The following is a 17500-nucleotide window of genomic DNA, read 5'->3' on the forward strand; positions in this document are numbered from 1 at the left end:
CACAAAAAATATAAATATAACGGTAAATGTAGTTTGCATATAATTAGGCTTCATTTTTTAAATTTTTTTGTGCCCATCCCAAAGGTGCAATATTGTTTTAAACAAGATGACTGGAAAGAACTGAATTTTTCCTATTTTTATGCCTAATTTGGTGTCAACTGACAAAGTATTTGCAGATAAAATGTCAATGTTAAAGTTTACCATGGACACACAGACACACACACACACACACAGACAACCGAACACCGGGTTAAAACATAGACTCACTTTGTTTACACAAGTGAGTCAATTATAATAATCATTCTGACATATGCCATCTTTATAAATTTTGAAACTGAAAACATTAAACATTAAGTTTCCTTGAATTTGAAGACATCAGTTCACGATAATTATATCATGACTTAGGATGAAAGAAGTATCGAGAAACCAAGTTTTCATCATGAATTATCATAAAGAGGTCATTCCATAATGAAATGAAAATCATGGAATTCATCTTCAATCACCAATAAATTACAATTAGGTCATGACCTTTCATCACACGGCAGATTATGATAATCAACAGAATCTTGTGTTCTGACTGAGAAATCTCTCTAAGCGCCATTTCAAAATAAAACAATTATAATCGATGTCATATGTCTGATATTGTGATGTTTCTCAAAATGTGCTTTATTTTTTGGAAGCATTTGTTTTGACAACAACAACAACACACACACACACACACAAAGTGACAAACAGAGACTGACAGAGGCACCCATAAAATAACAAGCATTCTCCCTATACCCTGTCTCCCCTCCCTCTACCCCACTCCTCTTCCTCTCCAAGAGTGGCCAGAAATAGCCCCCAACCCCCTCTCTCTCCCGCCCCCTCTATTCTCCAGAGGTAAAACAGGACCCAGACAAGCCTGGAGAGCATAGCCTGAGGGGTGGGAGTTAGAAGGGGGCAGTGGGGGGGGGGGGGGGAAGGAGGTGGGGGGAGAGGCCCCTTTCATTCATTCATCTTCTGCATCCCCTGCCCAATCCCCCATCCTTCTGCTCCCCTCCTAAATCCCCCCAACTCCAGCCACTGGTGAAGAGAAAATCGATAATCTGAGAGAGAGAGAGAGAGAGAGAGAGAGAGAGAGAGGAGGGTGAGGGGGGTTGAGGGGGGTGGGGGGGGGGGGACTTGGAAGGGGTGAAGGGGGCATCCAAAGCAAAGGGATAGGGACAGGTGGAGGGAAGGGTGAGTGGTGGAGGATGTAGGAGAGAAATGGGGAGGGGGGGATGGAGGGTGAGGGTTTGGGGGATGGTGTGTGTGGGGGTGTGGGGGTGGGGGGGGGGGGGGGGGGGACGAGGGGGGTAAGTGTGTGGGCACAGTCAGCAGAATGAGTGGACCGGCTTCTGACCTCCAGTTCAATAAGCCATTTACATTCTGGGCCTATCCAGATGCTGAGTGAGTGTGTGTGTGTGTGTGTGTGTGTTAATGTGTGTGTTAATGTGTGTGTGTGTGTGTGTGTGTGTGTGTGTGTGTGTGTGTGTGTGTGTGTGGTTGTTTTCATTGTCTTGATTTTTTTTCCTGATTTTTTTTTTTTTTGCCCCATCTTAGTAAGTTAATGGTATCATCTCACGCTGCTCGACCTGAACCTTCAATGTAAGCATCCCAGAGCCAGCCAGCACTGACAAGGATCTGTCAATATTCACTAACCATGAGGTTACATGTCAGATGAGACCCTGCGCTGCTGTCAATTTGCTTTCATGGTGTTCATTGGTGCCTGTTCTGATTCAACAGAAACACAGGACATCAGGGACAGAGCACTGTCTGTCTGTCAGGGCTAGGGTGCTGTGAGGCCATGCAGCAGGTGAGACCCAGCATTGCTGTTGGTTCGCTTTCATGGTTTTCAGTGGTTCCTGTTCTGTTTCAGCAGAAACAGGACACCACAGGGATGGACACATCTATCAAAGTTAGGTTTGCCAAAAAGCCACGCACCAGACGAGACCTGGTATGGCTATTGTTTTTTCTTTCATGGTGTTCAACGGTGCCTGTGCTGACTCAGTGAACACACAGGACACGGCCTACTGATGACAGTAATTACCTAGCTGTGGAGCCAGACTGAGTGTGTGCCTACCACAGGGAGTAGAGACTATCTTCAAGTTTCTCCTCCAACAACAGTCCCCTGGAGACTTGGATGCGAACTGACTACATGTATGGACTGGATAGGAAAAGGTATCGAAATGAATAAATAAATAAATAAAGAGGTCTGCAGTCTTGAATGGGGTATTTGAGGAACTCTCAAAGATGCAGCTGTGAAGAGGATGACACTCCACATGACAACAGTCTTCCCATCTAACCCCCCCCACCCCCCCACCTCCATCCTACCTATAACCCCCACCTTCATTCCCTCAACATTATCAGCTCTGGGTAGAACTAGAACTTAGAAGCCGACCAGAGTGGTAAAAAAAAATCCCTTTGGGATTGGATCAGCAACATCTGAATCGTTTACCTTTGAGGCTATCTTTTAACGACTTCACCAAGACTGTGGCACTGGTATTAGTGGTAATTCAATTGTTCCTTTTACAGCAGAACAATATGTCTATGATACTTGACTGTTGTTTTTGTATAGCAGTATTATTATGGATAAAGAAGTTGGGATAGAATCAGCATGATATTAGATCCCAAATTCTTAGTCTTACAGAATTCTGGGAAGTAAAAACACTTACTTCTAGCAAAAACACAACAACAACAAAAAACTTGTCTAAAGTAAAAACAAAACAAAACAACACAAATACATATACCTATATCTATAAAGACTATATACATATCATTATCATCATTGGAGAGAGAGAGAGAGAGATTCTATCTAATTCATATCTGGATCAATCTTGGTTTGACATAGAAAGAAAAGAAAAGCAGGATGACTTATATACAGTTTGTAAAGAGCTTAACAATCACTGAAAACTTCTGACCCCCCCCCCCTTTCCCTCTCCCCCCATCGCCCTCCACTCACCTTCCTTGGAAAATAACAAAAACAAACAACAAAAGCAACAACAAAACTTTCACAGTTTTAGGACCCTGTTTTCCAATACATCTCTTCATGAATGTGTGATAGTCAATTGTGTCCAATGAAGACCTTCAGAACAGCAGAGAAGGCAACTGCTGTCACAACTATCAGGGCTAGGATTTAATTGATTATAGTGCAAATGAGTGCCTTGCCCAAGTTACATCCCAACTCTATCGGCCAAGAGGGCATCAGCAATGGGATGGTCTCCAAAGGCCAGACAACCAGCCCCTAGGCTGCATGCAGCACTAAGGGCCAGTGCAATCTTTATCCTAGTTTGAGAGTCATAGTCTGTCACAAAAAAGACAACACTTTAAATGTATTCCCATTATAGTGTCCAGCTTACAACACAGACTGATATAAGCAAGTGTGCCAACAGCAAAGCGAGAGATGTATGATGAATGGTTTCTCCATTGCAATGGGAATTCATTAACAACTTAGTCTTTTGTAAAGGACCATGACTCTCAAACTAGGAGGCAAGATTGCACTGGCTCTGTCTTAGTCAGTCAGTGCTGCAGCCTTTGGGGGGCTAGTTGGCCTTTGGGAACCATCCCAACGCCGACTGTCCTAAAACCCTCTTGGCGAAGAGAGTGAGAATGTAACTTGGGCAAGACACTCTCCACTATAATCAAATTCTAGCCCAGACAGTTGGGACATCAGCTGCCATCTTTGCTGTTCTGACGGTCGCAGTCGGACATGACTATCAAACATCGCAGTGAAGAAACCATTGATCATACTGTTCTCAAACATACGGAATGTACTTTTTTTTTCTTTTTTTTTTCTTTTAACCTGTAGGCACTGTCGTCCATGAAGAGATGGCGGTTGATCTTGCGGCGGTCGGTGAGGTGGGCATGTAGGGTGTCCAGGCTGGGGGCCCAGGTGTGCAGGTTCCCTGTGCCGAACAGTGCCAGGCCCCCTCCACCTGTTGTTGTACAGGGAAAAACATACAGTGTTGGTTTGTTTGTATAACAAGTTACTTTTGTTGGTGTATTGAACGACAGCTCTTGTAAGCTGTATATGTGTGTGTGTGTGTGTGTGTGTGTGTGTGTGTGTGTGTTTTCGCACCTGTTGGTGTGTCACCTGTGTAACAGCGAGCAAGGTATAGAGACAGAGAGATTTCTATGGACAAAGAGACATATATATACAGTGGTTTTTTTCTGATGATGACTGACATATTAAAGAATATTTTCTACTTAAGTCAAATTTCATCCACTGCTTGGTTGGTCGGTTGTGTGCAACAACTGAATGTGTAAAGAGAGTATCCTGTACATATAAATTTCTCCATTCAGAGTCAGAACCTATTCTAGTAATCAGCTATGGCACAATAATTTTCTTCGGTCTGTGTGTTTGTGTGTGTGCGAATAAGCATGCATGTGTTGGAGTGCATATTAGATATATATATGGGTGTTTGTGTGTTTGTATTTGTGTGTGTGTGTGTGTGTGTGTGTGTGTGTGTATGTGTGTGTGACTGTGTGTGTTTGTGTGTGTGTGTGTGTGTGTGTGTGTGTGTGTGTAAGGAAGAAAGAAAAAGAGAGCTGCAGGGTGATAATATAGTTTTGATGATGTTATCTGTCTCATAAACCACAAGATGCATGCTACTGGGGAAGACCCGCAAGCTAAAATATTCAAAGAAAAGTTATAGTCAAATTCTTTCTCCTGAATTTAATTCCTCATGTCTATATCTACTTATTTATACTGTGTCATCTTAACTCACTCTGGACGATGGAATGCTATAGCGTTCCTGACATAAAGTAGCGTTCCAAACGACGGAAAGCTATAGCGGTTTCGACAATGAAAAATTTGTCCACGTTTTCCTCATGGGGTAGCATAAAAATCTCAGCTACAATGGGCATTGTGAGCGTGTCAAAGGTCGAATGGAAAGATTTTTCGTGAGGTTTCCATGACTATACACTCGCTGGCCAGCCGTTGACCTTGGTACCCCACATGACAAGCTAATCTGCATACGTATCGAAAATGTCATCGCAGGCGATACAAATGGAAATTTTTGCAGCAACTAGAGTAGATCATGACAGCGGCATTTTACTGCTGCTGAAGTGATTGAAATGCTTCAAGCTGAAGGTTTCGACATTGACAAGGATGGTGAAGACCTTGAATAAAGTATCTGCAGTGAGTATCTGCAGTGCAGAAAGCTACCAGCAAGAAGGTACTGACAGTGACTCAGCTTCTGAGGGCTGTGAAGAGAGGGAGGTGGGTGGGCATACACACAACGTTAGAATAGGGGTCAGTGGGTCAAGTAAAGGGAGTTTCATTCAGTTACTTTGTGTTTTACATTTTTTGTGGGTTTTTTTCCTAACCCTAACAAATGGGTCGTCTGCAGGGGGAAGCAAGGGAGAAAACTACTCGTCCGGAGTGAGTTAAACAGACACACCATCTGCGGACGACAGCAAATCAGATGCATTTGATACAGCATCAGGTGTCTTCAAACATACATGGATGCTAGCTTATTTCCCACAAGTCCATCACAAATCTGAAAGCCCTCCAGTAAAACGATTCAACACACATCTGTTTACAAACAATACATGTCCAAATACACTCTATTCTCATTTCATGTTAAGTTATAAATACATATTTATGTGTATACAAACTATCTTATTATACACTTAGGCACACACAAAGTGACAAACACACACACACACACACACAAGCAGCCACTCATGTATACAAGGATGGACACACACACACACACACACACAAACACACACACACACACACACACGTACACACAAGCAGCCACGCATGCATACAAGGACAGACATGTAAACACACATACACACAAGCTACCAACCATACCTAGAGCGGTGTGTCCTTTGGTGTACTTGAGAATTTCACTGTGCGTTTTGGGCAGCGGGGAGTCTGGAGGTAGCCGGTACCGTGTGAAGGACATGAAGCAGTACCACTTGCACTTGTGGCGCTTGGAGAACCCGGAGGTCATCAACTCCTTGCCGAAGTGAGTCCACAAGTCATTGCCGGACATGGAGTACACCTCCTCGAGCGTCAGCTTGGAACGGAAAACGTGACACACCGGCCGCACGCCGTCCTCGGACTCAAACTGAAACGTCACCCGGCCAAAGCCATGCTCCTTAAGTTTCTCCGCCGTGAAGGACTGGATGAGCTGGGCACCCAGCCGGATACGTTGTATGGCGCTCTGTGGGGAGCAGTCCACAGACTCGGGGCCCTGGAAGTAGCCGTCATCGTCGGCGCACACGATGTAGACGGGGCGCACAAAGTGGGTGAAGGCCGGGCGCTGGTAGACCACCTTGAGCTGCAGCACGTCCCCCTCGTGCCGCATGTAGATGAGGTTGTCCCCGAGCCGCAGCTGCACCAGCACCTTGAGACATCCAGAAAACAATGATGAACGAATGAATGATGTGGATGCTTATATATAATGTCTATCCTGTCCTTGGTCAGAGACCGAGTTTGAAAGCGCATTACAAACATGGGGTCGTTTGCCACAACAGGCTGCCTTAACCTGGGTAGAGCCAACTGACGGCTGCAAATTGGGTGCTCATCATTCATTTCCGGTGTTACTGAATCAGATTTCACTTTTTCAGGCACACACACATACACACTCAGACAGACATGTAACATTTGTGAAACAACAAGCAAAATATATTGGTGAGCTTTCTGACAAACAAACATGCAGGCACAGGCACACACTCGCTCACACACACACTTATACACACATACACAGATGCGCACACATGCACACACACATGCATGCACAAACACACACACACACACATTCACAACTGCATATCATTATCAATCACCTCATGAACAAACTCAGCCATGATTATCAGACACCATTTATTCAAAGAAATTAAGAAATTATACCTGAATTATCAGACAGTACATTACACTGCATCAAAATGTGGGTATAACACCGATATGCTTTTATTTATTTCCCTTTTCTTTTCAGCAATTCAGCAATTGTATGCACTGTACTGTACTTCATATATATATATATACACACACACACACACACACATATATATATCTAAAGAGACAGAGAGAGACACAGAGAGAGAGAAAGAGAGAGAGAGAGAGAGAGAGAGATGTAATGCATGCAGTTGTGTGTATATATATGTACAGTAAGGGCACACACTAATAGCTAATACCCCAGGTCCTTAATAGAAAACATTACAGAAGGGAGAAAGGGGGTAGAAGGGTGGGAGGGGAGGGGTTGGGGGGAGGGGGGGCTACATGACCTGCATGCAACTGAGGTGGAAAAAAACAAAACAACAACAACAAAAATAAAACACACGCTCACACACACACACACACACACACAAACACACACACACATACACACACTCACACACACACACAAAAAAAAAACAACAACAAAACAACCAACAACAAAAAAACAAAACAAACAAACCCACACCTTGAAGCATCCCTCGATGACTGGCCAGTGCAGGACATGGTCTGGGTCATGGTCCAGCCACACGTGGACCAGGCTGTCGGCGTGCAGGTAGTCAATGTCCCCAATGAGGAGGGGCAGAGAGTAAGTGAACACCTCCCCGTTGCTGACATTGTACAGGTTGATCTTCATCCTGCTGCTGCTGCTGCTGGATCCCGATCCTGATCCCGGTCCCAATCCCGGTCCCAGTCCCGGCGAGGAGGAGGAGGTCACCTGACTCTGTTCTGTTCCCCGGCTTTTCACCCATCATCAACTGCAACCATCAAATGACATCATCATCATCACAGACTGCAACATCATACATCATCATCGACTGCAGCATCAAACACCATCATTGACTGCAACATCAAACATTGTCATCGACTGGAACAGTCCAACACCCGTCATCAACTGCAACATCAAACACCATCATCGACTGCAACATCAAACACCATCATTGACTGCAACATCAAACACTGTCATCGACTGGAACAGTCCAACACCCGTCATCAACTGCAACATCAAACACCATCATCGACTGCAACATCAAACACCAACATTGACTGCAACATCAAACATGGTCATCGACTGGAACAGTCCAACACCCGTCATCAACTGCAACATCAAACACCATCATTGACTGCAACATCAAACACTGTCATCGACTGGAACAGTCCAACACCCGTCATCAACTGCAACATCAAACACCATCATCGACTGCAACATCAAGCACCATGATCGACTGCAACATCAAACATTGTCATCGACTGGAACAGTCCAACACCCGTCATCAACTGCAACATCAAACACCATCACTGACTGCAACATCAAACACCATCATTCACTCGAACAGTCCAACACCCGTCATCAACTGCAACATCAAACACCATCATCGACTGCAACATCAAACACCATCATTGACTGCAACATCAAACATTGTCATCGACTAGAACAGTCCAACACCCGTCATCAACTGCAACATCAAACACCATCATCGACTGCAACATCAAACACCATCATTGACTGCAACATTAAACATTGTCATCGACTAGAACAGTCCAACAAAATAATGACCCCCAAAAAATCATAAAAGCTGTCATCTTCTTTGGACCCTCAATCAATGTACCAACAAATATGCTGATCACGACATCTGGCAGAGATGATGATAACAATATCTCATCTCAAAGGTACTGGAGAACTCCAACTGAATGAAGACAAGTGAAAAATTAAAATAAAATACATGATAATGTAACTAAATAATACATGTTAATGTAACTAAATATCAAGTACAATAAACAACAACAACAAAACTTTATTAGAAAAAAGGGGAGCTTGTAGAGCATGAAAATACATAAGTAATTGTATAAATGTGCATCCAATGGTCCATTTGATCTGCATACTAATAAACCAAGAATATGACAAGAAACTTAAAATTTCACCAACTTTATGCTGTGCTGGGTGGCCACACAACACACACACACACACACACACACACACACACATTCCGAGCCTCTCCAGAAACAAAGGGGGTGGGGTGGGGGATAAAAAGGGATGTTGGGATGGAGTAGTGTCAGGTGGTGTCACACAATGTCTATTGTAAGTTCACTGGCACTGCTGAACTATCAGCCTGCTTGGGCACAAAGCATTTGTTTTGATGAACAAGACAGTGTGTGAATTTTCTCTCATTGCTCAGAAGGTTCTGTCTGTTGAGGTTTTTTTTGTTTGTTTGTTTTTTCCTTAATACAACCCAAGTTTACGATGCATACATTGATACAGAACCACATTCTTATCACAGAAATGTAAAGTACCCAAAGAAAATATATAGGTGTTATATATGTATTGTATTCTGACCAGAAGCAAAGTGAAATGTTTTGCTACACAGCCACAGGATTCATCTATCTCTCTTCCTACTTCGATAAGACTGCTAGTTTCAGTTTCAGTAGCTCAAGGAGGCGTCACTGCGTTTGGACAAATCCATATACGCTACACCACATCTGCCAAGCAGATGCCTGACCAGCAGCGTAACCCAACGCGCTTAGTCAGGCCTTGAGAAAAAAAGGAAAAAAAAAGGTGAATAAATAATAGATACGCTTACATAAATGAATAAATAAATAAATAAATAAATAATAATTATGATATAAAAAAAGGTAGTAGTAATGGTAATAATAATAAAATAATAATAATAATAAATAAATAAGACAACAATGATGATAAATAAGCAAATAAATGTAAAACATGAAGACACACATTCACACATACATCCACACATGCATAACAGATATGCACCAAACATGCAGTTTCACAGTTATGAAAGCACAGTCAAATACATATAGACGTACATGAGCTCCAACACACACACACACACACACACACACACACACACACGCACACACACACACACACATTACCAAACACATTGACTACTAAGATAAGACAATACATAGTTTATTTCAGGACACTCTGTGGAGGATAAATGGAAATGTTTTTATGTTTTATCACTCACTTTGTTTACTCTCAGTCTTATCCACCACACTGTATTTCATTTTTCTTTTAGCAGGTATTCCCGTTCTTTTCTCCCACCCCTTTTCCTTTTCTTTCTGGATCATGGACCCTTGAAAGAAATGGATATTGGCCATTGATGAAATAGTTGCATGTGTTTCTGTTTTTTTTTTGGAGGATTTCTTCTTTTTTTTTTCTTTTTTTTTTGTTTTTGGTATTTGTTTTTATCACAACAGATTTCTCTATGTGAAATTCGGGCTGCTCTCCCCAGGGAGAGCGCATCGCTATACTACAGCGCCACCCATTTTTTTTTGTATTTTTTCCTGTGTGCAGTTGTATTTGTTTTTCCAATCGAAGTGGATTTTTCTACAGAAATTTGCCAGGAACAATCCTTTGTTGCCATGGGTTCTTTTACGTACGCTAAGTGCATGCTGCACACAGGACCTCGGTTTATCGTCTCATTTGAATGACTAGATCCAGACCACCACTCAAGGTCTAGTGGAGGGGGAGAAAATATCAGCGGCTGAGCTGTGATTCGAACCAGCGCACTCAGATTCTCTCGCTTCCTAGGCGGACGCGTTACCTCTAGGCCATCACTCCAAACAAAAAAAAAAGCTCTAAAGAAGATGGACATAGTGTTGAGAAATCAAGCAGACTTGTAAAAACATCCGAGTGAGTTGCAAACAAAACCAGTGAACTTTATCCAGGTATTCCCTATACACTGTATGAATGCCCGGACCTTTTACTCTGCCCCAGGCTCAGTGCCAGCAGTCCACTGGGAAATTCTACCAATGAAAGGCCACTGGTGGCACCCAGTTAGGTTTGGTACTGAATAAGTAACAAGGCTACACATTCTAAGCTTCTTTTCATAATCATTTTATACTGCATCAACCAGGCCCAAGCAATACTGCCATATATGCAGTGCAAGTCACAAAATATGAGCAACATTCCCAAAGATGGATCCATGTACAGAGAATTTACAACTCTTGACTGTGTGACCCCAGACCTCCCACTGGAGCTTGTGTCACGCTTAATTCTGGGTAGCAGCTGACTACTGGTCCCAAAAATCACACAGCAAAATGACTCTAATGGGGTTTGAAATCACATCCTCCCAGTCATCAATCTGCACTGTCAGCCACTTTGCCATGGCCACTAGTGCAAGGACACATTTTACACCAAGCCAACAAAAACATTAAGTGCTGAACTGTGGGTTTGAAATTCTAACATTCTAAACTAAAATTTGACCACGCTGCCAGTAAAAAAAAAAAAAAAAAAAAAAAAAAATAAAGGGCAGCAAAACTCCTCTGATAGGATATATGTCACAGGCAAAAGTGGGAAAAAGATTTTAAGTGTCCGTGATATCTGAACCACCATGTCAAAATGGGTGTAGCACAGTGTGTGAAAGAGTGGTGAATTGAATTAATGTAACCGGCCTGACATTCACAGATTCAGAATGGCCTGCACAGCATATGATTGTGGCACAACTTGTCCGTTTGTGAAGTGCTCTGGGTCAGAGGCTTCAGTGTCACTTTTAACAGTCAGACAATCATTACCAGGACCCACAACACTCCTGACAAACACACAAACGCAGACATACAGACAGTGAAACACACAGATACAAATATCATAAATCCAGGCCAAGACACACACACACACACACACACACACACACACACACTCACACACGCACACAGACACACTTAATATAGTCTTGTTCAGTGATCTAAAAAAAAAAGAAAGAAATTATTCAAGTTCATTCATGTCATTGTTCTGGTTCTGCCTCACTTTCTTTTAAAAACTAAAGCTTGTAACACTGGCCATCAAACGAAGAAGAAGCAGAAAAAAAAGAAATAATAGAAGAAAGAAGAAAAGGTGTGGCCTGGAATTTCTGCATTAATGTTGCAAAACAACACGCCCCTTTTAAAGCCAAGTCCTGAACAATAAATCATCGCTCTGTGTATAATGACTCTTCTCTCCAGTCTCTTGCTTCCTACATGGAATGGAGATTTTGCTCCTGTCACACTCACAAACAGTTGTTATTATATTTCATGCTAGATTTGAGTCTGATGTGTGGATGTGAGAGATGTAGATGTAGATGTGTGTGTGAGAGAGAGAGAGAAAGAGACAGTGAGAGAGAGATAGAATGTGTGTGTGTGTGTGTGTGTGTGTGTGTGTGTGTGTGTGCATATACATCTGTGTGTATATGTAATGTCTGTGTGTGTGTGTGTGTGTGTGTGTGTGTGTGTGTGTGTGTGTGTGTGTGTGAATTGGTTGAATGGATGTTTGCATGAGTGCATGCATGTATGCGTGAGGCAGAAGACAAGTACATGTGTGCATGCGTCTGTGCATGTGTGTATGTATGTGCACATGAATGTGTGTGTGACTACATGTCTTGTGCACATGTGCATGCATGCATGGGTGCATGCATACATGTATGTTTGAATCAGAAGACAAAGTGTATGTGTGTGCACATACATGCATATGTGTATGTGTACGTATGTATGCACACATGCATGTGTGTGTGACAGCATGTCTATGCATGTGTGCATGCATGCATAAGTATCGCTATAGAGTTGGCTGTAAAGAGTACCCGAAGTACACTTCAAGTACATGTGTGTATGTGAATGCATATTGCATGTAGGCATACATATGTATGTATGTGTGTGTGTGACTGCATATCTGTGCATGTGTGCTTGCATGCATAAGTATCACTAAAGAGTTTGCTGTGAAGAGTTCAGAAAGTAAGCTCCAAGTGCATGTGTGTATGTGTATGCATGTCTGCACACATGCATACATGTGTGTGCATGACTGCATGTCTATGCATGTGTGCATGCATGCATAAGTATCACTAAAGAGTTTGCTGTGAAGAGTACAAGAAGTACGCTTCAAGTGCATGTGTGTATGTGAATGCATACTGCATGTACTGATGTAGGCACACATATGTATGTGTATGTGTGTGTGTGTGTGTGTGTGTGTGTGTGTGTGTGTGTGTGTGTGTGTGACTGCATGCCTGCGCATGCATGCATAAGTATCACTAAAGAGTTTGCTGTAAAGAGTTCAGAAAGAACGCCCCAAGTGCATGTGTGTATGTGTAGGCATGTAGTGCACACATGCATACATGTGTGCGTGTGTGACTGCATGTCTATATGCATGCATAAGAGTTTGCTGTAAAGACTTCAGAAAGAACGCTCCAAGTTGCAGCAGCTCCTCCTTCACACCAGATGTTGGCTGTGCAGACAGAAGCCAATAACAAACAATGCATTTCCCTGCGCTTGCACGGAATGACCACCTGAAGAATACTGTGGACCTGCAAAATGTGCACAGCTGCACAGAATGTGACAAAGCAGGAAGGTAGGGTGGGAGTAAGTGAATCTATGCGTGTCAGCTAAAGTATCTGTTCGGGTGAGGGTGTTTATTTATGTGTGTGTATAAATGCATCTGTGCATACAAATGAACACCTATTTATCTCTTTTGTTAGCTTCATTGGTTACCAACCCAGTACAGAATTCAGTACAAAACTGGTAAATATATTGGATTATCACTACTTTCATGGATCTCTCTCTGTTCAAACTGACCTTTGGATGTGACAATGCACAGCTGTATGTTTGTCTGCCTCCTCCCACCCATCCCAGTTTTTTTCCCCCGCTATTGAAATTATCATGTTCTGCGTGTGCCTGTGGGTGCATGTTTAGTATGTGTAGTGTGTGTGTGTGTGTGTGTGTGTGTGTGTGTGTGTGTGTGTGTGTGTGTGTGTGCACATGTATGTGTGTGTGTGTGTGTGTGTGTGTATAAGTGTGTGTGCGTTCCTGCATGAGTCTGTGCATGTGAATGGCATATTTTATGCTGTGTGTGTGTGTGTGTGTGTGTCTGTGTGTGTGTGTCTGTGTGTGTGTGTGTGTGTGTGCATGCACATGCATGCGTGCACATGTGTCTGATTGTCCCTATCTGCAATTTGTAGTATGGTTTTGGAGCATATAGGTATATTATGTATGTTTTGTTTTTTGCGTTTTTTTATGGTTTGTTTGGTTGGTTTGGTGGGTTTGTTTTTTTTACATGCTGTTGTATGCACTATTACACTGACTGTTGTATATATTGTTTCATTGTGAGGCACTTAGAGCCTATTTATGGGCAGTTTGCACCATGTAAGTACTACCAATTATTATTATCATGATTATTATTGATATTGTTCTTGTCATATTGCCCCACTGATGCCTAATTTCTTGAAACAGCACCTGCCTTTGTTTCTCTGGGGGAGGGGGAGAGGGCAGAGGTTTGGGGGTGGAGGATGGGGAGAGTGGGAAGGCCTGCGAGGCATGCCAAGCTTTCTTGTTACTACTTGCACATTGTACACAGTTTGAAATGCCCACAATCTCTTGATAAAATTCTGGCCCCTAACTCTCCGTTACCTTACACTCCGTTTTTTCCCCCACCTGTTTTCCTAACCAGTCTGATGTGTTCCTGAAATATGTGTGTATATATATATGCATACCTGGCATGCACATATGTGTATATTATATGAATATATGATTTTAAAGACAGACAACACAGGGCATATGCACATGCACACACAGAGAACTCCTACTTGTCATGGCTTCAGGTGTTTCAGGAAACAGCTGTGGTCCTGCTGATGTCTCTTTGTTCCTACACTCCATTACTACCAATTTCCCATTTCCGTTTGAAAATGAGATGCATTTTACTGCTCTCCCTCTCTCTCTTTCTCTCTCTTCTAAAAATATTTTGTGTTGTGAAACCCCGAACAATTTCATTCACACTGAGAGAGACGTCTTAAAAAAACCAATAAACAAATGAAAAATCATTAACAACTAGCACTCTAGCAGTGATGCCTTAAAACTGTATTGTTAGACTTGTTATCTTTCGGCAAAACCAAGCCACGACTGAATGATACAGGAAACAAATGATGAGCACCTAAAGGCAGCTCTTGGTCGGCTGTACCCAGGTAGGCAGCCTGTTGTACAAATGACTCTGTTTGTTAAGCACTTAGAGTTTGAAGACAGATGCTATATTGTATAAATATCAATACCTTTTTCACTTAAAAAAATACATCCTGAAGTGAGTTAAAAAGATATAAAGACCCTTAGCTGAAGGTGACAGCAGCTGAGAATGATTATTTCTTTCCTGGAATCAAACTACACAAAAGATTACATTTTCTACATATTTCTGTCCTTGTGTTTAGCACTATAGCAAAACTGAGACACCTAAATCTTCCTTCCTTTTTTTTTTTCGGATACCACAGTTCATTCTGAGTTAACGTACCACATCCAAATATATATATACATATATATATATCAATGCCAAATGGCCAAACAGTGTCTTCTTCTTCTTTGTTCGTGGGCTGCAACTCCCACGTTCACTCGTACATACACGAGCGGGCTTTTACGTGTATGACCGTTTTTACCCTGCCATGTAGGCAGCCATACTCCGCTTTCGGGGGTGTGCATGCTGGCTATGTTCTTGTTTCCATAACCCACCGAACGCTGACATGGATTACAGGATCATTAACGTGCGTATTTGATCTTTTGCTTGCGTATACACACGAAGGGGGTTCAGGCACTAGCAGGTCTGCACATATGTTGACCTGGGATATCGGAAAAATCTCCACCCTTTACCCACCAGGCGCCGTCACCGAGATTCGTCAAACAGTGTCTACATAATGAAAGTTTTTTTCCACTTTCTTTGACAAAAGTGCCATGTGGATTGACTTCTTGTTAAGCTTCGGTGCTCTTTGGTATCCAGACTTGGTTTTACTGGTCAAAGTTTGGAGGTGTGAAGATTCCCCAAATTAGAGAAATTAACACTGATTAATCAACCAGTGGCCCACTGCACCACTGCAGATCCATGCGACAAAACTTGCTCGAGGTCTACGTTCTGACATCTTTTTCTCATTCATTGAGGGTTGAACTTGAGGTCTTAGTTAAGTAATCAACTATCACAAAATATATATTACTCTAAGGTCAAGCTTGAGCAATCATTCATTAGCTAATCATCAGCTGGGTACAGATGCTAGCATTCAGTAGAATTGAAAAGACCTGTCTTAACACAAATTTACAAAGGAAGTGTACTGCCAAGGAATTAGGTAAACGTATTGCCAAGGAATCAGGTAAACATACAGTAAACGTACTGCCAAGAAATCAGGTATACATACCACCAAAAAAACAGATGTATACTACTGTAAACATACTGCCAAGGAATTGGGAAAATGTACTGTAAACATACTGCCATGGAATCAGATAAATGCACGATAAACATACTGCCAAGAAATCAGGTAAACATACTATATATATGGTACATATATATAAAAATTATATACTGCCTAGGAATCAGATAAACATACTGTACAAATCCTACCAAAGAATCAGATGAATATTCTGCCAGGGAATCAGGTGAAGATACTACCAAGGAATCGGGTGAACATATCGCTGAGAAATCATATACATGTACTGTAAACATTCTGCCAATGAATCAGGTAAACACACTGCCAAGAAATCAGGTAAACGTACCATAAAACATACTGCCAATGAACCAGATAAATGTATTGTAAACATACTGCCATGGAACCAGATAAATGTGCTGTAAACATACTGCCATGTAACCAGACAGATGTACTGTAAACATACTGCCAAGGAACCAGATAAATGCACTGTAAACATACTGCCAAGGAACCAGATAAATGGACTGTAAACATACTGCTATGGAACCAGATAAATGTTCTGTAAACATACTGCCAAGGAACCAGATAAATGTACTGTAAACATACTGCCAAGAAATCAGTTAAACATACTATAGTATAATATCAATATACTGCCAAGGAATCAGATAAATGTACTGTAAACATCCTAACAAAGAATCAGATAAATATTCTGCCATGGTATCAGGTCAAGATACCGCCAAGAAATCATGTAAACATACTTTTAACACGCTGCCAAAGAATCAGGTAAACATACTGCCAAGGAATCTGATAACATACTGCCATTGAATCAGGTATCTTAAATGTACTGCCAAGAAATTAGGTAAACATACTGTAAACATACTGCAAAAGAATCAAGTAAAGGCAGTGCCATGGAATCAGGTAAATGTACAGCCAAGCAATCAGGTAAATGTACAGCCAAGGATTCGGGTAAACACACTACCAAGAAATCAAGTAAAATGTACTGCCAAGGAATCAATGAATCTCTGGATGACCTGCAACTACCAATTGGATCATTCTTCTGCAGCAGCACAGGATGAACTCTGATCTGTTCACAAGATGAAACGTACTGATCAATAACAGCCCCACAATCACAGAATGAGAGCATACGGTTGGTTTCTTGGTGAGTGCATCTCTCTGTGTGTAACTTTGTAATCAGCTGATCTGATTTCTCCAGCAAATCGGTGTTCAACAGTGAGTTCTGAGCATTTACCATAGTGTAGTGGGTACTGACTGGAACAAAGGTCAGAGAGAAGATAGGGGAGGGAGGAGAGAGGGGGGTGAGAAAGGAAGATAGGGAAACAGAGAGACAGAGTGGTGCACAATCCTGAGAAGCATTTTA

At 42.1% G+C, this 17500-nt stretch overlaps 1 protein-coding gene across 1 annotated transcript in view; it reads right to left on the bottom strand.

The window, feature by feature from the left end:
* Positions 1-17500, bottom strand: part of LOC143274664 (uncharacterized) — a 38439-nt gene that overhangs the window by 17589 nt on the left and 3350 nt on the right. The window contains exons 2-4 of the mRNA XM_076578536.1: positions 7440-7728; positions 5843-6380; positions 3821-3953 (exon numbers count right to left, since the gene is read on the bottom strand). Of these exons, the coding sequence (XP_076434651.1) occupies positions 3821-3953; positions 5843-6380; positions 7440-7607 (839 nt within the window). The 5' untranslated portion in view covers positions 7608-7728. The remainder of the gene's footprint in view (positions 1-3820; positions 3954-5842; positions 6381-7439; positions 7729-17500) is intronic.

The sequence above is a fragment of the Babylonia areolata genome, chromosome 29, assembly GCF_041734735.1.
Source record: "Babylonia areolata isolate BAREFJ2019XMU chromosome 29, ASM4173473v1, whole genome shotgun sequence".
NCBI lineage: Eukaryota > Metazoa > Mollusca > Gastropoda > Neogastropoda > Buccinidae > Babylonia > Babylonia areolata.